Below are 20,859 nucleotides of genomic sequence, written 5' to 3' on the forward strand. Positions count from 1 at the left end.
ATGGACGATATCTTAACATTATAACACTAAAATGTATTGTTTTAAATGCTACAAGTGAATTTAGGTACCACAGCTTTATAATGGACAGCATGAAAATGAATACGCAATTTATTTTGAGATTTGCTAAAGATTACGTTTAACGCTGTTATTAAATTATTAGTGTTTTTAAAGATCGCTTTTGGGTGAGCATTAGATGGTGCATGGACGTAAAAACAGGGTAAATGAGTATATACTATTACCAACAAATACCAACCAATTATCAATATGGTTCCGATGTACTGTGTATATAATGCATTTTATATGGCCTCATATAACTCGAGAAGTTATCAGAATGTTATTATTTTTTAACGATTATGCACATTATTATGTTAGTATGAACATTTGTCTCCAAGCTTGTATTCCAAAGTATAAACCTACATGCTGTTCGCTCTGGCCTTTACCAGTTCAATGACCAGTGGCGCTTCATAATTCATAAAGCAGAGAGTGGTGCTCCCAGCTTCCAGCTTTTAATATTAAACAAGCCCCTGTGTCCCACTCAACCACAGGACTCTTATTCTACAAATCCTCCCATTTCGATTTAGCAGCCATTGGAGAGTGGAAAATAAATCGTATGGATTTACAGGGTATAACGGAGAAATCTGTTCCAGAATTTCTTCTGTTTCTCTGTTCTTCAGCCTGGTGGTTGTTCTTACGCATGAGAAGCTAGAACTTGATTTGAGACATGTATAAAGCAACAACTATGCAAATAGTACAGAAAGGAATTACAGAAAAAAAAAAAACAATGAGGCCAAGTTTCACAGTTCTTTGTTTTACTGAAATTCTGCTGACATACAAAACTATTTCAAATTTAAATCAACCACAGTATGACCACATAATGGCAGAATATTTTACCCTGATAACTATTGAAAGTATGACTTGATACAATATCAAGCAAATACAAAGTAAATAATTTTGCTCCTCAAAATTGCAGAGTATATAAATGATATAAATAGAATTGCGATACTCTGAGCTCAAATAACAATTACAATATACAATTCCCCCAAAGGGTGCTATCAAAAATCAAAAGACACAAAGCACCAAGCATCCCTCCCTGTTTATGCAATCAAACTAAGTTTATTTTTCTTGTTGCACACCACTATCAATCCGATCATACAGCTGACAAATATGATGGAGCCGACCGCTATAAATCCGATCTGAAGCCCCTCCAGCAGGTCGATTCGAGAAATCAGCTCTTTCTTGAACATGTCGGCCGTCTCATCGTCCAGGACTGCAGTCTAACACAAATAAGAGACAAAAATCTTATTGTCAGCAGCGAGGCGGCACCTAATCCTGCTCTGATGAGACAATCAGATGGTCCAGAGGTCAGCCATGTGTGGGATTTCAGAAATTACTCCGTTGGTCCCAATGGGTCTAAAGTACTTAGTGGAGATAATGGATCTAGAGAGGGCTTATTCTATCTAAATGCTATATTCATAACCCACAGCGTACAATCACGCACTATACATATCACATTTGCATATATTATAAACTTTTGCCTGTTATTATATATAAAAATATTTAAATATGATTTTACTGACTTGGGTCAATGGTTGAACCTAAGCAATTTAGTTGGACCTGAATGCTTTATTTGGCCTAAATGCTTTGATTCAACCTTATACTGTATGTGCATAAATGCCTTGGTTGGACCTAAATGCTTTAATTCAACCTGTTTTATATGAGCTTAAATGCTTTAATTGGATCTATATGCTTTAATTCTACCTAAATATTTTATATAATCCTAAATGATTTAGTTGGGCCTAAATGGTTTAATTCAATCTAAATGTTTTTTTTATGTTTTAATTAATGCCATATACAAGAAAAATACAATGATAAATATTTGAATAAAAAATAAATACAAATAAATTATATATATATATATATATATATATATATACACTACCATTCAAAAGTTTGGGGTCGGTACGATTTTAAATACTTTTAAAAGAATTCTCTTCTGCTAACCATGGCTGCGCTTATTTGATTAAAAATACAACAAAAATCAGTTATAGTATTAAATATTATTCCAGTGTAAATCAGCTGTTTTCTGTGTGAATATATAGTAAAGTGTAATTTATTCCTGTGATCAAAGCTGAATTTTCAGCATCACCAGTGTCAGTGTCTTCAGTGTCAAATGATCCTTCACAAATCAGTATAATATGAGGATTTGATGCTCAAGAAACATTTATTATTATTATCAATGTTGAAACAGTTGTTGGTCTGTCAGTTGTACAGTTTTTTTGTTTTGTTTTTAGGATTCTTTGATGAATAGGAAGTTCAAAAGAACAGCATTTGTTTGAAATAGAATCTTTTGTAACATTATAAATGTCTTTACTGTCACTTTCGATCAAATTAAGTGTTGATTTCTTTCCTCCAAAAAATAAAAATAAATTTCTCACTGACCCCAAACTTTTAAACGGTAGTGAGTATATATATATATATATATATATATATATATACACACACACACACAGTATATATACACAGAGTATATACATATACAATACAATCCATCATTCAATAAATTTTGCCTGTACATAAATTAATCTTAATGTTATGCCATCGCAGATTAAAATCCATAAATCAAAATATTTATTGCATTGATGAAGAAAAGGCTCAGCAGCACCCAAGTCTCTATCGCCTGTTGCCTCAATGGTGTACACTAGTGTGTTTGGATTGCGGATTGCCAGCAACAGCCATTTTAGGATTGTTTGTGATTTGGTCCTAGTGACAAGCTGGTTTTAGCGCTAAATTACTTTAGCGAAATACTCTTAAAGCAAAAATTCAGGAGTCCTAAAATTAGGACTGACACGCCCATTATTTTTAAGAGTTTCTACTAAATCAGGAAGATAGGAGCTACTTTTAGCCTTAAGATGTTTTGTGAACATGGCCCCTGGTTTCTTTATTAGACTCCTAGCTGGATTTAACCACTTTAAATAGATGCTTCCTTAGCACTCACCTCATTCACCCACAAAATAGGGAAAACTGTGTGGTCTGTGATTTTGTTCAAAATTCTGTGAGAAAAAAACACACACAAGACTAATCGTGTTAGGCCAGGCATTTATGAATTTTAGCAAAGCGCACAGACATTCATGACAACGTGTGATGTCTGTTTACATACACAATATCATCCGATGGGCCGTACAGCATGTTGAGCTGAAGCCTTTTTGCAAATCTCAGAGTGAAACCTGTAATCTACAAATGACACAAGATGCATTAACCATTATATTATCATATCATGCCCAAGCTTCCTGCTTTTATAGAAAGAAAGTGAAATGAGCTCCTCACCGGTTCCACGTCCAAAAATATGGAGTGCTCATCAGGGTTTGGACTCAGTCCGATCACTGACTGGACGAGATGATTGGAGCCATAGAGGAAGTGGGGTAGAGAGAGGAATACTGGGGCTCCTGTGGGCAAATTCACAAATGAAATTGTGAAGGACTAATGCATTTAATACATTTTAGTCTCAACTGACTTTATAAGAGGCTCAAAGCACTGACCTTTACACGCAGTGAGGTCGAGAAGTCCTGCTGTAGTGCAGTTTTTGGTGATCACCGGGTCTGTACAGTAGCACATGTTATCTGGGTTGGTCATTGGAGAGGCCAGAGCTTCAGCAGGCAACTTGTACCGATACACATCAATTCCCTTCAGATCCACAGTGCTCGCATATACAGCAGATATTGACCTAGAAGACAAGCATAATATTTATTGCAAAGGGGCAAGGTGTGCTTCATCACATTAATTCATTAATTAATGATATGTCCACTATCATAGTGTTTGACAAAGTGTCCAAATACTTTTTGTCTTCATTTTAAACATTTGAATGTATATCATTTGTTTTATAATTGATATAATACACAAAACTTTGGGGTCGGTAAGATTGAATGTTTTTGAACGAAGTCTCTTATGCTGACCAAGGCTAATTTAATTGTTTAGGAATACAGTAAAACAGTAATCTTGTGAAATATTAGTACAATTTTAAATGTTTTCTATGTGAATATTAAAATATAATGTACCGGTAATTCCTTTGATCAAAGCTGAATTTTCAGCATCATTACTCCAGTCTTCAGTGTAACATTATCCTTCAGAAATCAATATAATATGCTGATTTGGTGCTTAAGAAACATTTCTTCTTATTATTAATGTTGAAAACTATTCCACTGATTTATAGTTTTGTGGAAACCATAGTTAATTTTTTTCTTTTCTTTTTTTAAATTTTGTATTAATAGAAAGTTCAAAATAACAGCATTTACTGTCGCTTTTGATCAATTTAATGCATCCTTGCTGAATAAAAGTATTAATTTCTTACTGACCCCAAACTTTTAAGCAATAGTGTATATGAATGGATATGAATAATTTTTTTCATTATATTACATTCATATTTTTGTGACATATTTTGCTTTGATCAAGTGTGCTATATATTTGAAAATAAGTGCCATTTAATTTAATATTTTGTGTATATACTATATATATATATATATATATATATATATATATATATATATATATATATATATATATGTGCAATAACTGCATGTATAACTGTATGTACTGTATGTATATGCAATAACATTTTTAAGTGTGTTGTAAGTGTATAAGTGTCTTAATGCTTTTTTAGCTATTGTGTATGCATGAATGAAAACATGGAAATTTCAGAAGCCTTAACATGTGGTCTCTAATACATATTTAACACTTATCATGTGACTAAAAGAAAAAAGACACTGTCTAGCTTTGATCTCCTCCAGTCACAGATGATGTATTATGATGAAAGTGAAGGATTGTTGGCATTGCTAGAATCTTTTCTGACATCTCTGACCCTGCAGAAGAAAAGGAGTGACCTCTGGTGGTAATGACAAACAAAAGAGTGGACGCATGAAACCTCCACTTGGATTCATTACATCTTATCAGGATTCCAAATCAAATCTAATCGGATGGGAAGAGATGAAAGTCCATGAACCATCATGGAGGTAACGGGACTTTAATCGATAGATTGCTGATGTGTGACATTTCAAAATACTGTATATAGTAGCCTCATAAAATATGTACATGTACACGTACACGTAATGTATAAATGTCATACACCATGTCAAACTAAATGGCATTTATTGTAAAGAATGCTAGCATAAGCACAGTTTTCAAGCATAACATTTTGAAGTTTGTTAAATGACAAATCAATAGATATACTGTTCAGAAGGACATATTGTGGTTGTCTAACATTAGTAAAAGACACCTCATGTTGTTCAAACAGCTGTTTGCAGATGATTTGGTTTCATATTTTGTTCTATGAGGCAATGACATCATTTATAAGTGTGGTTTAAGTACTTTTTCTACTGAACATAGGGAACGAACTGAAAATACCTGCAGATATCAGGAGAAAAGAAGTATAGATGTTCTTTCTTGTCCAGGAACGGGTGGAAGGAGGAGCCATCTGTTGGCATATGAATGCAAAAGTGAATAACAATTAAATAATGTATGTACAATTGTAAAAGAAATCTCAGAATAAATTGTGACTTGGAAGTGCTGAAGGCCCTATAATTAGATAATAAACAGATGCAAAACTTTGAGCTCTGCACACTATTTCTTTATTGGACACATCTACAACAATTTTAGGCCAACAGCTTTGGGACAGAAGTCATACCATATATTTGAATTCAATATAAATGTAATATATTAGAGGTAAACTTGCCTGTTCCGTTTATCATGTTGCAATAATAGTCATTCCAGTAACTCAGTGATCTGTACAACAGTTTTTTTTTGTTAGTCTGTGTTTTACTAATGTTGGGTTTAATATATGAATGTGATTAATAAAAAATAAAAAAAAATTCAGAAAGACATTTATTGACAATTGGTGAACCACATCTACATTTACGGTCTGGGTCATTTGTCTTCTAGAGAACAACAAACAGTTACAACTCAAAGAATCACATATATGTTCCATGTTGCACATATTCTTCATGCTAATGTAACATACTTACGTTTCACCCATCCAGCGTTCAATCGTGGCTACCTTTTCGATGAAATCTTTGCCTGTGAACACAGTGTATGGTCCATCGGTGGTGTCATTGTACTAAAGGAAAAAACAAAGTACTTTCTCTTGAACATTAAAGCATAAATACCACAACAAATAGGTTAACACCAGCATTTTTAAACTCTGATTTAAAAAACTTCAGAATTAAAAGTTCAAATTGGAGTTTTCTGGCTTTTCAATGCATCTTCGAGGCTATAATATACCATTTGTCAAACCATTTCATGGGGTCTAAAATCATTACATCAGACATTCTTATTCCTGGTATTCTTACAAACATATTTACTTGGTCCAAATTTCCGAATTATTTTACACACTCACAACACAATAAATCTTATGTAATTGCAGTTCCCTTTCGAAAGGTGCCTCAAGCGTGACAGGTCTCTGAAACTGCTATCGAATCACCGCAATCCTATTGACCTGCAACAGCCCATGATGTCATCATCGTGCGACCCGGAAGTATAAAAGGGGCGTCTTGCAAACATGACATTCACCTTTTCGTCTTCAGGGACTGTTCTGTTTGTAAACGCTGAAGAATTACGATAAGAGAAATTTAAAAATGAAACGCACAGGGAGGGCTGATTGTTTCAGAAGTGTGCTGACCTGTGCCCAAGATATTTGACGCCGGGTGACACACATGAACTGTGCGTTTTCTGTCTGGGTGAAGAGCACGCACAGGCGGTTCTTGAGGGAGCCGCCTGTGCAAACTGTGAGCGTTTTTCTTTGAGAATGCTCCGCTCTCGTCTGGGCCTCTTCTCGAGTGAGGAGGGCTCAGCATCTGGACCTCGTGGTTCAGGTCCCGCTCGTGTTGAGGCAGAGCGGCAACTTGCATCATGGGGTTCCCAGAAGGACCTCGCCGATCGCCTTGAGAGGGGTGTAAACCTCTCAGACAATTCGGCGGCTGATGAGGGTGAGATCAGGTAGATCCTGAACCCTCTCAGCCACCCTGCCCCATGTATGCTGAGCTGGTGGATGTTCCATTTAGGGGAGAGTCCGTTCACGGCCGGCTTGACGATCGGTTTCTCCCCGGCCATAGACCACCAGCTCAGGCGAGCCTTCCATTCCCTCCTGACCTTCACACGGAGATCGAGAGGGCATGGAAGAACCAATATTCTGCCCGGATCCACCGACATCAATGGGCTAGTTTCGCTGATGTTGAGGGGATCGGAGAGCATGGGTATGTGTCGATGCCGCCTATTGACAAGACGTTTGCGAACTATCTCGTGTCTGGGCGGGCGTCGACAATGAGAGCTCCAACCCTGCCATCCAAACTGCTGAAGACTACAGCACGTTTGAATGGCAGAGCATACACGGCAGCGGGTCAGGCCAGTGCTGCCCAGCTAACCATGACGGTGTTGCAGGCGTACCAGGCCGACCTGCTGGGGGATCTCGACCAGGGGGCAGGGATGTCCCCTGAGGCGGTTGCTGAACTGCGCCGCACCACAGATCTTGCTCTCCGGGCCACTAAACATACTGCCGCTGTATTTAATATTATCCAAGTATCCAATGTAAGTGAGGCCAGGTCAGGCCTTCCTGGTGGCATTTCGGGTGAGTATGTTCCCCTGAATAGTGATTGGCTGGGACTCCTTCGGGTTACCTAGCCACATTCCCTAGAAGGGACCCCTTCTAATTTGAAGCTGTGGTTCCAGGCCCTTGAGCAAGCCCAGGTAGGCATTTCGGTAAACTACTGTGGCGAGGGGGGCGTGGTTCCGCAAGGTCTGTAACGGGAGAGAGAGAAAGGAGACGAGCGGTGCGTAAGTGGGTCAAGTGCAAATGACGAACACCTGTGTCTTGTTTCAGTAATTGGCGTGGAGAGACCGGATATAAGCCGCTGTGTGGTGCGAGACGAGACAGAGAGGAGGACTGAGGACTCGTATGCCTGTGAGAGAGATCGTGCATCGTGAGAAGAGTGATTGTTTATTGTGGGAAGAGTGATCGTCCTGAGGTCCCATCTTGTTGAGCGGCACGTGAGTGGGCTGGGCAGGTTTACTTGCCCGAACCTCCCGGTCAATCCAGCTCCGGAACTGCTCGTGGTCTTCCTGCTGGGCCTGGATGATGGCACTGAACCGTCGCTCCTGGTCATCCCTCATGCCCAGCAGTGCTTCGTGATGTACCTGATGCAGACTCGCGAGCGATTGGATTACATCCGCAAATGGCGTTCCTGGCGGTGATGACTGCATGACGCCAGCGGGCCCTCTTCTTCCTTCTCGGGTTTCGGCACCAGTGTGATGAGGTTGAAGTGTTGGAAGGAAGAAGACAGGGTCGGCGTGACTGGGACTCGTACACGTTTATTCAAATAAACAAAAGTGGTGCACACAGTGCGTTCACTGTAACTCACTACGGCACAAAATAAACAAACAATAAACTCTTTCCACTACATAAGTTCTCTTTCCTCGATCAACGATCACTCTTCCCATGATAAACAATCACTCTTCTCACGATGCACGATCTCTCTCACAGGCATACGAGTTCTCAGTCCTCCTCTCTGTCTCGTCTCGCACTCCACAGCGGCTTATATCCGGTCTCTCCACGCCAATTACTGCAACAAGACACAGGTCTGCACCGCTCGTCTCCTTTCTCTCTCTCCCGTAACAGACCTCGCGGAACCACGCCCCCCTCGCCACAACTACGTTTATGGAGGTTTTCCTGTGAGGCTTGTAGCTTGGGCTATGACCGTAGGTAATGCGGTCACTGACAGCCCAGTGTGAGGTGAGTGGTTCTATTTCATTTCATTTGAATTAGCTGGTTCTGACAGTTGTCACTGCCAAAGCATGCACTCCCCTTAGCATGGTCACGTTGGTATATCGTTCCCCAATGTGTTTCGAAGCAGTGTCTCGTTCCCTTTCGAAAGGGAACGTCTTGGTTACGACTGTAACCTCTGTTCCCTGAGAACAGGGAACGAGACACTGCGTCTCCTTGCCATGCCTCGGGGCCTGCCTACCAAACAGTCCCTTGAGATGATAAGGTGAATGTCATGTTTGCAAGGCGCCCCTTTTATACTTCCGGGTCGCACGATGATGACATCATGGGCTGTCGCAGGTCAATAGGACTGCCGTGATTCGATAGCAGTTTCATATACCTGTCACGCCTGAGGCGTTCCCCAATGTGTTTCGACGCAGTGCGAGTTCACATTCGCAAGGGAACTGCAATTACATAAGATTTATTGTGTTGTGAATGTGTAAAATCATTTTCAAATTTGGACATTACCAAGTAAATATGTATGTAAGAATACCAAGAATGTAATGATTAAAGACCTCACGCCTGAGGCGTTCCTCAATGCGTTTCGACACAGTGTCTCGTTCCCTGTTTTCAGGGAACAGAGGTTACAGTCGTAACCTAGACGTTTTTATATACTTATGTAAACTTTATCAATCACTGGGGCTATAAAGGTGATTTATTAGCAAGTTAATGCCTTGCTAACAAAGTGTTGTCATCCTTACTGGATAGAAAACTCCCATCATGGTGTTCAGCATTGGGTCTTTGTAGCCCCACAACAACTCCTTAACAGTCCTGTTCTGGAAAAGTTTGGAATTGGAGCTTTGGATAAACAAATTTGCCAATTTATGATCAAGTAAACTGTAGACACCCTGGAAGAGAAGAAAATAAAGACTGATCAAGTATGGAATCATAAATTCATCTGCATAATAAAACCTTGAAATCAACAACTGTATTTAACCTCAAGCAAAGTTTATTTGCATTTATTACTTGTAAAGCACTTTTATCTGACTGAACGTCACCTGTAATTATAAATATAAGCTATAACAGTGAATATGGGATTGATGATTATACAACTTTGTTAGTTATGCATTAACATACAGAGTCAAGTGCTGTGCTGCCTTTGGACAGATAATTGCAGATATCAACATTTTATCTTTTGATTTGGCAAACAATGACTGACTTGCTTTAGAATTGACAACCAATGCTGAACAGTCAAATCTATATGAAGGGTCATGAGTGAAAAGAGTTAAAGATTAATATAACATATTTTATATATATGTTTATATCTATATATCGATAGATATAAAATGTAAATTCATGTCCCTGTTATAATTAATGTAGTCACATATTTATGGTTAAATAAACATTACATATAAAAGAGACACCAAATACAATTCTATTTTGTATTTTTATATTAACTAAGAAAACATGCAATTAATGTTATATTCATTAAGTATAAATCTCATCAAGTTAATTTAAGCATTTTTACATTTATTCCAAAATAATAACTAAAAGCACAATTTAAACCATGTATTTTATCTGTGAACTGATGTTCAGCTTTTTTAATAATGAACTTATTTTCATCAATTATGATGCTCTGTAAACCCCATTTCAGACATCGTGTTTTCAGTCCATTGATTTTGACATGAAAAAGCGGTGATATCTAAATGGTTGAGTTGTTTTCTTACTTTTTAATTAGTCTTCCCATTAAACTGCATCATTTTTTTCATTCAGACTGATTCGCGAAGAGACTGGATTTATCGCAAGAACCAATCATATCCAACCATAACCAATCATATCCAACCATAACCCAGTGTTTACCCTAGGATTTTTTTTTTTGGGGGGGAGCGGGCGTGTTATGGATACGTGGTGTACAATTTTTAGTAATCCAAATGCATGTCTAATTAATTGAAATCATGAAACGTATTCAAATATTAAACTTCTCAAATTAAACTTATTAAAATTATTTAAATTCTATGAATTTTTTTTTTCACACAAATTCGGTGTTGTATTTTTTCTGTTAATCAAATGAAGACATAAAACATTAATTTAATTTATTTTAAAATGAGATTAAACAAACTTTTTGTCAAACACCGTGCTGCGCAATGAGCTTTACTGTTCAAATTAAAACATGGAAGAAAATGTTTGATTATTCCTTTAAAAAAAAAAATTTAATGATAATTTATTTGTATTAGTGTTAGTATTATTATTACATTGAGACAAATCTAAATTCTATAACAGTAATATATTTCTGTCAAGTTAAACCGAACTTATATTTTGACGGGTTGCCGTGAAGGCCTTTGAGTTTCTGTGTTTATGACATGATGTTAGTTTTTCTCAAATGAAGCGGTTGCCTTCTAAGTCGAAGCCGGATCTGAGGACCGTTCTTCAGGCTAAGAAGGCTTTGGCACAAAAGAAAAGGTCCTGACGCCAGTGACCTGTGAGGGCAGCCCCAACCGGGGTGGAGCGGTCTACACCTCAGAATACGGTGCACGTTCCATCTCGGTGTCCTCACGGGACCGTTCTGCCAACCCCGCCACCCTTGGTGCTTCGGGGCACAGCGGTCTCCAGCGAGCTTTTGGCGCAGTGTCAACTCGACATTGCGTCAGACTCGCACCCTCTGAGGGGGGTTCAAAAACAGTCAGTTCAGGTAGTTCCTGCCGGTATGTTTCAGGCTCCCGAGCTGGCTGTCTCAATAACACCAGAGGCCAGCCTCGAGAGGCTGGTTCCCTTAGTAGATTTTTTGACAGCGTGGAAGCTACTGCCAAATATATCTCGTTGGGTCCTGCAGATAGTAGCGAGAGGAGACAGAATCCAGTTTGGTTCTCGTACTCCATCCTACAACGGGGTGTTGCTCACGTTAGTGCATCCCGAGCAGGCTCTGGTAATGGAGCAAGAGGTAAAGGCCCTGTTAGCGAAGGAAGCTATAGAACAGGTGTACTCACCCGACAGAGAGTCGGGCTTTTACAGCCGTTATTTCATTGTTCCAAAAAAGGATGGAGGGTTGCGTCCCATTTTAGATCTTCGTCTGTTGAATCGTTCAGTACAAAAACTCAAGTTCAAGATGCTAACACTCAAACAGATCGTGACCCAAATAAGATACGAGGACTGGTTTGTCACGATAGATCTGAAAGACGCTTACTTCCATGTCTCCATCCTCGCTCAGCAGAGGAGGTTCCTGAGGTTTTCTTTCGGGGGCAAAGAATACCAGTATCGGGTACTTCCTTTCGGTTTAGCTTTATTACCCCGCACATTCACGAAGTGCGTAGATGCAGCTCTGGCCCTGCTCAGGCTGCAGGGCATACGCATTCTGAATTACATAGACGACTGGCTGATTCTTAGCGGTTCGGCATCGAGGTGTCGTCCTCGCTCATATGCAAATTGAGCCTCAACCCCAACATATGCATATGCATATGTTGGGGTTGAGGCTCAATGCCAAGAAGAGTGTGCTTTCTCCATTACAGAGGACCACTTTCCTTGGTGTGGTCTGGGATTCAGTCACGATGCGAGCCGTTCTATCGCCCGCTCGTGTAGCTGCTATCCTCACAGCCACAAAAGAGCTAAAGCTAGGCCAGTCACGCACTGTGAAACAGTTCGAGAGACTGTTAGGCCTCATGGCAGCAGCGTTCAATGTGATACCCGAGGGGAAACCCACTCCATATGATCAAGATCACGCGGCGGTGCCTCCGCGCCTTGGTTATATGGAGGAAACACTGGTTCTTAACCCAGGGTCCGGTGTTGGGAGCTCTTTGCCATCGAGTTGCTATCTCGACAGATGCTTCCCTCACCGGCCGGGGAGCGGTAATGGAAGGCCGCTCGGCTCAGGGTCTGTGGAGGAGTCATCATCTCTCTTGGCACATAAATTGCCTGGAGATGATGGCTGTCTTCAATGCGTTGAGACATTTCCTCCCAGACCTGAGGGGCCATCATGTGCTTGTCCAGACAGACAACACATCGGTGGTCTCTTATCTGAACCGTCAGGGGTCTGCGTTCGCGTCCGCTTTGCAAACTCGCACACCAGATCCTCCTGTGGTACCTGGGGAAAATACTCTTTCTGAGGGCAGTGTATATTCCAGGGGGCCAGAATATAGGAGCAAACACCCTGTCGAGGCAGGGGCTGAGGCCAGGGGACTGGAGACTCCACCCCGAGGCGGTGGAGCAAATATGGGAGTTTTACGGCCAGGCAGAAGTGGATCTGTTTGCGTCTCAGCATACGACTGCTCTGGTAACCAGTGAAGCTCGGCTAAAACTGGAGTTATGTGCTCAAACTTTTTGGTACCAGTGAGGAGTCTTGCAGCAGCATTCTGAACTAACTGAAGTCTATTTAGATTGTATTTGGTTAGACCTGTGTACAGTGAATTGCAGTAGTCTAAGCGTGAGGTAATAAAAGCATGAATGAGTGTTTTGAAAGCATGAATGATTATGCACTTAAATGGAGAGTTTTTTCTTTGTGGTGTCACCAGCATCAGTGGGATCCAGTTAACTGTTCAGTAAACACAGTACTCGAGTTCTTTTAGCGTTCCTAAGAGCGCTTTACGTCAGGTCTATGCCCTTCCACGCTCAAGGTCTACGTGGTGGCCATTGCGGCTTTCCACGCCCTGGTGGGTGGTACATCGTTGGGTCAAGACCCCCTGATCACACATTTCCTTCTTGGCACATTGAGGCTGAGGCCTGCAACTCGCACTAGGGTGCCAGCTTGGGACCATGCAATAGTTTTAGAAGGCCTCCATTCGAGCCCTTAGATTCGGTTTCAGAAAAATGGCTTACTCCGCAGACCATCTTTCTGCTAGCTATTTCGTTCCTCAAAAGAGTTGGAGGCCCTTTCGGTTTTCCCCACTTGCCTTGAGTTTGCACTGGGGATGGTCAAGGCATTCTTATATCCAAAACAGGGATACGTCCCTAAGGTGCCAACCATGACTCTGAGGTCTGTAGTGCTGCAGGCTTTCTGTCCTCCTCCTTTTACCTCTTCGGACCAGGAAAAGCTGAACCTCTTGTGTCCAGTGCGAGCACTATACACTTATGTTCATCGGACTTCTCCAAAGAGAAATTCCGACCAGCTATTTGTTTGTTTTGGATCACCCAAGAAAGGTCTTCCTGCTTCTAAACAGACGGTTAGTGGATAGTCGAGGCTATTTCACTTGCTTACGAGTACTCTGACCAGCCATGCCCTTTGGCGGTCAGAGCTCACTCTACGAGGGGTATGGCGGCCTCTAAGGCCTTATTATTTGGGGTTTCTCTCCAAGACGATTGTGATGCGGCGGGCTGGTCCTCACCGCTCACATTCGTAAGGTTTTACAGCTTAGACCTGGATGCTGCCCCAGGTTCTCAGGTGCTTAGTGCTTAGCAGACAACAGGCTGACACTCAGGTACTTGAAAGTTTGGCGATTTGGGTATTCTCGTTCCCAAAGCGTCGTCGACGCATCGCGAGTTCCCTCGAAAGGGAACGTCTCAGGTTACGACTGTAACCATAGTCCCCTGAGATAGGGAACGAGACAATCCGTCGCCCTGCCATACTTCCTGCATCTCTCTGATCGGCTTGCTTCGGCAATTTTCTAAACTAATGCCGGTTTGCACCGATGCGCTTTTATCTCTTCCTGGACATGACGTCACCCGCCCATTCTTTCCATTGGACTAGTTGACATAGATGCTTCAGACGCATTCACGCTGGGGGCGTTCCCAAAGCATCGTCAACGCATCGTCTCGTTCCCTATCTCAGGGAACTATGGTTACAGTCGTAACCTGAGACGTTCTGTTTATATATTTTATATAATTTTAATATTACTAATATAATAATAATAATATTATGAAGAAATATTACAATTTAAAAATAGCTGTTTCTTTTTTAATTCATTTAAAAAGTATATATCACTAAAAAAGTAACGGTATATAGTACTTGAGCGAGCTCTTGACATATTATAGTCCATCTCATCTATGTGATCTCAAAATTATGTCCAGTTGATAATACCTATAATATCAAAATCAACTCCAGGCGGTTAGTCCTCTTCCTATTTCGCACATACACTCTGGACCAGTCTTCTAGCCTTGTTCAGGAAGCAGACACACTCTGTCAGTTTAAATCTAAACTATAAACTCTTTAACCTAGCATACACAAAACACATTATCACATTTCTATTATTCACATCCGTTAAAGAATTGCTATGCTGCATAAATTAAGTTAAGCAGAACAAGGAACACTTCCTATAACACCCAATGTACTTGTTATATTGTAAGAAGAAAAGCATCTACGCTAATATTAGTCTCTCTGTTTATCCCGAGGTGACCGTTGTCATATCCAGATCAGATGGTGGACCTGCACCTAGACACAACCACAACACAGCCCTGAATGTCAGCAGAGATCCTGTCAACTAGGCAATCCTCTGGGAAGGCCTCGTCGACACGACAACAATCGCCACAGATCCTCACCAAAGACCACAAGAACCAGACAAGTCCTCTGACAGACTTATGACCTTCTGTACCATTAGCAATCCATTTGTTACTGTATTTGTTCATCTTTGTTAACGTTAGTTCATGTTAGTTCACAGTGCAATGATAGTTAACTAATGTTAACAAGATTTTAATTAAGTATCAGTAAATGTTGAAATTAACATTGACAAAGATTAATAAATGCTGTATATGTGCAGTTTATTATTAGTTCATGTTAACCTTATTATAAAGTGTTACAAAGCACTATATAAATAAAGGTGACTTGACAAAAATGTAATTTATTCTTGATGCAAAGCTGAATTTTCAGCATCATTACTCTAGCAGTCTTCAGTGTCACATGATCCTTCAGAAATCATTCTAATATGTTGAATTGATGCGCAAGAAACCTTTCTTATTATTATCAATAAACAGCCGTGCCACTTAATATATGGAATATATTAATATATGGAAATGTGATAATTTTTTTTAGGAAATTAACAGAAATTAAAAGAAAAGTAATCATTTGTAACATTATAAACATCTTTACTGTCACTTTTAATCATTTGATCATCAGTCTTCTGAACAGTAGTTCACATTGCTACTTTTCAAAACTTTCGGGTCGGTAAGATTTTCGGTAAGATCCCACTTTTCTTTAGGTGTATTTAACAACTATCTATCATTTAAATGAATCATTTGATACAATGCACTTATTTTGTACATATGTTTTTACATTGTACTTATATTATTATAATTACCTGCATGTAATTACAGCTGTAATTAATTTCTGTAATTACATCTATAACTACACTTTTGACCTTTCCCTTACCCCTTAAACCTACCCATACTACCAAACCTGTCTCTAACCACATCCCACCTCAACAGCAGCAAAAGTGTTTTGCAATACATAAAAAAATAAGTACTAAGTAATGTACTTGGTGTGTTTATGTATGTACTGTATAGTAAAGACACCTAATATACCAGATTGTGTATGTCTCAATGTTCACCAAGGCTGCATTTATCTGATAAAAAAAAACAGTAATATTTTGAAATATTATACAAATTTAAATAACAGTTCATATACTTAAAAATATAATTTATTCCTGTGATGGCAAAGCTGAATTCTCAGCAGCCATTACTCCAGTCTTGAGGATTACTCATCACATTAACTTGGCATGGAGAACTAGGGAGGAAAAGAGATGAGGAGGAAGACAGAAGGGCAGAGAGGGATGGCAAGAGATACTTGTTAAAATACATACTGCTACAGCCAGGTTTAGTGATGTGAATATGTCATCCTCTGTCCCTACTGACATGCCAGGCTCAAAGATGGCTCCCGCTGGCAGCACAAATGACACAGTGAAGTTATCATTGAAGGTGATATTTCTTTTGGGGATAAAACGTGTCCTGGAAGACAACAGAGAGGATGAGAGCAAATCAGACCACTAGGAAATACATCATGACCATTTTGTGGCTTAAAATTGCAATAAGCATGCTACTTATGTGGTGTTTTACTGGTCATATTACAGAGTAATGTCATATTTCAAGAATATATAATATCACCACATTATATAACTTTTTTTTTGTATCCTTGGTAATTAAGCCAATTAATGCTTATGTACAATCCATTTAAAATGTATAATGTATGTAAAGGTAATAGAATTAAATAACATTTAAATATGTGAAATATTATTTATATATTAAACAGTACTCACTATACATTGATTAATATACTGCATATAAATATGACACTCCATCCTTATGACATGTACTAAAGTAATATACTTTAGTACATGTCATAAGGATGCAGTGTCATATTTGCCTTAGACTAGACAAGCATCAGATAAACGTATCAACATACAAAGATTAAATGCCAACAGCATGATGAAACTTTTGAACAAGCTTGAAGTGCATTATGTTGATACTGTCTTTTTTTAGCAGTCTTAAGTCTTAGAAGTAGGCAAAAATAGTCTATACTTTTGGCAAAAGTCTGATGTACTGAGATTCTTTCTGTTTATTTCACACTCTTCAAGAGACGGAGATCTAGTCAAGTAAATTTTAAAGAGCAAGGATTTTCTTTAAGAGAAAAATAAGAATGGTTTGTTTACGTGAGTATAGATTGAATATGTATCTATATGGCCACAAGCCTTACTTGTACGTGTACGGTCCTTTCTGCACCAGCACAGGTTTGGCCCCTTGACTTACAACTTCATCTGGGTTCTGAACGTCAAACAGCCAGAACTGCCTGTATATTGCTACGTCAACAGACGTCCAGGTGTCAAATGCTAAAGTCCCGTTTTCCAACACTGTTTCCTTTAAAGACACAAAACACACTAGGTATTTGATACTCTATACATAGCCTATGTTATACATTTTTACACTTAAAAATAGGGGAGAGTGGGGCAGGTTGTCACAATCCAATGAATATTTCTCAACATGAGCTTATTTTCAGTCAATTTCTGTATAGACACACACCTTACAATCTTGGCTATAATGCTACTGAACATTTCTAATGTTTTTGCCTCAGAAGAAAAATACAGCTTATTTAACACACACGATCACTGACCTTGACAATATGAGGCAAGACAAGAACCTGCTGTTTAAATATCTTACATACAACATATATTTTAATTGTATTAGACGTAATTTTAATGGCTTTTCAGCCTATAATTTAAACATTATGACAGTTGACATGATTAATTAAAATTCTAAATCAATAAATTCTTACATATATAGCTATAAAAAAATGCCATTGACCCCAAAACCCCATTTAAAAAAAATATATATATATATATATATATATATATATATATATATATATATATATATATATATATATATAGTACGTTGTACCCAACATGGGCTGTTCCTAAATTAGTTACCAATATTCAGAATATTTCTCCACAGCAACTTCATCATGTAACGTGTCTGTCTGGAGTATCTGCAAACACATGTGCGCCGAATACTGATATGCAAAAACGACGGCTTACCTTGTTGACGGTGTTTTCAATGACCATGTTGCCCACAGGGAAGAGAATCCCTCCCAGCACGGCGATCAGGGCGCCCAGCACGGCCCCTGTGATGAGCGCGCATCTCTGATCACAGCAGGTCATGATGGCGAGCACGAGCAGCAGCCTGGACCAACACTGACCGGCGGCGCGGCAGGTGCGAGCATTAGGTCGCCCAGGGAATTATGTAAATTCCAGGGATCGAAGGTTGTAGTTGCAGCAGATAGAGGACTGGATTGCCGTTTATCACACCCGGAGGAGACCCTCGTTTAGACGGAGTTATCTCCGCGCGATAACGCACTGCTGGGCGGGGAGCGGGCGCGTAACACACGGCATTACAGATGCCAAGGCCAATGTCACTTTCAGTCGAGAGCTGATGTTTACAAATGTTTAGATTCAAAAGTGAAATATCTATATCGACTTCGAAAAGATTCAGATGACTTGGAAGACTCAGAATCAGATTCAGAAAATACAAAAGAAAAGTGTCAAAAGAACAGAAAAACATGTTCCGTTTTAGAATAGCTATAAGAAATGTATATAATATACATTGTATAATAACATGTAGACTAATAGGATTTAAAATGATTAGCTTTTAACTTTTTAAATTTAGATTTTAACTCCCTTTGAACATGAAAGGAACTGAACTGAAGGCTATAATGGATGTTAATAGAACAGAATATTACATTTCGGATAGCCATGCCGATAAAAAAATATATATATAGCCTAGCCTATTTTAAATTTAAAAGACGAATATATAGAATAGAATACAATATAATTTCAGATCACTGAATCCTTGATTCTGATTTGTCAATTGGGATATTTTGGACAGCCATAAAAATAAAATAGCCTAGATATAATATAGAATAGCATAAAATTGAATATCAGACCACTGAATGCCACAATTGACCAATCAAAAGCAAATGAAAAAAAATGTGCAATGACTAAACGTTGCCAGATGAATTCTCGAACATTTAAAAATGCAGGAGCATAAAAACATAGCTCAGATAACTGTCATTTCACAAAGTAAACCAATAAAAAGTTCAAGGACTGTTTTTATTAGTTATTGCTGCGATACATCTCGTATTGCACCTCCCTCTCACACGTGCTTTATATTTCACCGTGTGAAATTTTAGCTTCTACTGTCCTCTAGTGTTCATTGGTCTCACGTTGTCCACACTGCGGGCTTTAGTGTGATTATGTAGCGGACATGACACTGCTGTCGGAGTAGATTAAGACACAAGCTATATATTTGTTGATAGCCTATGGGTTGATGGGTCATTTCAAGGGAACATTTTACTGTAAAATGTGTTGTAAAATGTAAAGCTTGAATTTACTGCAAATTGCTCTGGAAAAAAGAAATAAACTTCTCTGTGCAAAAGAAATTTGGATGAAGTTGTATTTTCTCGTACACATTTCATTTGAGCTTTATGCGACTGTTTACAAATGAAAGAGGCGAATCATTGCAAGTTTGCATCTTTAGGGCACTAGAGGGCAGTGTTCAACTATTTATTTAGCGGTTACGGACGAGCTGTACAAACTCTAGCGTGAATTTCCTAGTTGCCGTAAAACTGTACGGTCATATTTCTTCACAGTGCATCTACAGATACAACATTAGATTTAAAAAATATATTAGTAAATGCTGAAGACCAGTAATGGTAATTGATAGCGCATGTTAACTAATATTACCATATTTTAATATAAAACATTGTCATATCGTGTCGATTACAAGTTATGATAGCCTATAGATTTGTATTTATGATAGACACATTTTTTAGTAAAACCTTGTGAATTCTTTAAATTGTGGTGTGTTTTTCCAAAGCATATTCTGTCTAAATTAACACCTACCAAAAGTTTGAAGTTAGTATATGCTAACTAACAAACAATCTATAACACATCATTGTTGTTTGGTTCCAAAGCTTTGACAGGAACATCATTATTATTGTCTTATCATCACCTGGCTTATGTCTTTGCTGAACAGCAGAACTGTAGCAGACAGTCAAATACTTTGCATATAGGCCTAACTGTAATGCCCTCATGTGGCATGTAAATGTGTGGTTACACAGGTGTAACCCTCTGAGAGCCAATGCAAATGCTCACTCAAAAGCAGTTGTTTCGCAGACAGCTCAAAGCAACTGTAAGCCAAGGTCTGAGGTCATTGCCTAATTTATCTGATTTAACCTCACAGTCATGCTTGCATATTAAAAGGCCGAGCCTCGGCCAAGGAGAGCAAGTGTAATGAATTTACAATCTCTTTCTGCAAGCTAGACAGGATCATCAGCAGTGTTGATGCCGCAGTGTGGCATGGGCACAGTTCATTCGACCTTGGAACACATGGTCCAGTTTGGCACTGGCATCTGTGACGGGTCATGGCAAACGCATAAACCTGAGAAAACACAACTGGGATGAGATGACAGAACAGAACAGAACAGAACAGAACAGAACAGAATAGAATAGAATAGAATAGAATAGAATAGAATAGAATAGAATAGAATAGAATAGAATAGAATAGAATAGAATAGAATAGGATAGAATAGAATAGAATAGAATAGAATAGAATAGAATAGAATAGAATAGAGAATATCCACTAAACAAATAGGCGAATATGTGAAAATTGAACATGTGCAGTTGTTACTGTAAGGAGTAAAAGAAAAAAAC

General features: G+C 39.0%; 1 protein-coding gene across 1 annotated transcript; it reads right to left on the reverse strand.

Annotated features, from left to right (window-relative positions):
• Positions 1-789: 789 nt before the first annotated feature.
• On the reverse strand, positions 790-18,463 carry cd36 (CD36 molecule (thrombospondin receptor)). Its single transcript, XM_056247492.1, has 12 exons — positions 18,187-18,463; positions 17,349-17,509; positions 16,459-16,603; positions 9,502-9,648; positions 6,012-6,103; positions 5,723-5,772; positions 5,395-5,464; positions 3,537-3,721; positions 3,325-3,443; positions 3,158-3,231; positions 2,996-3,050; positions 790-1,274 (listed from the first exon to the last, which is right to left on the reverse strand). The coding sequence occupies exons 1-12, from the start codon at positions 18,307-18,309 to the stop codon at positions 1,095-1,097; spliced, it is 1,401 nt and encodes a 466-aa protein (XP_056103467.1). The 5' UTR covers positions 18,310-18,463; the 3' UTR covers positions 790-1,094.
• Positions 18,464-20,859: the final 2,396 nt, after the last annotated feature.

Source organism: Rhinichthys klamathensis, unplaced genomic scaffold (genome assembly GCF_029890125.1).
Source record: "Rhinichthys klamathensis goyatoka isolate OS25496 unplaced genomic scaffold, OSU_Roscu_1.1 h1tg000048l_1, whole genome shotgun sequence".
Lineage (NCBI taxonomy): Eukaryota > Metazoa > Chordata > Actinopteri > Cypriniformes > Leuciscidae > Rhinichthys > Rhinichthys klamathensis.

What these genes read in the sequence shown, in the direction of transcription:
- cd36 (XM_056247492.1), bottom strand. Translation starts at nt 18,309, where the DNA reads ATGACCTGCTGTGATCAGAGATGCGCGCTCATCACAGGGGCCGTGCTG. An exon ending in AAAGGACCGTACACGTACAA is followed by an intron (nt 16,604 to 17,348) that starts GTAAGGCTTGTG and finishes GTTGTCTTCCAG; the next exon opens with GACACGTTTTATCCCCAAAA. An exon ending in TGATGGGAGTTTTCTATCCA is followed by an intron (nt 6,104 to 9,501) that starts GTAAGGATGACA and finishes TTTTTCCTTTAG; the next exon opens with TACAATGACACCACCGATGG.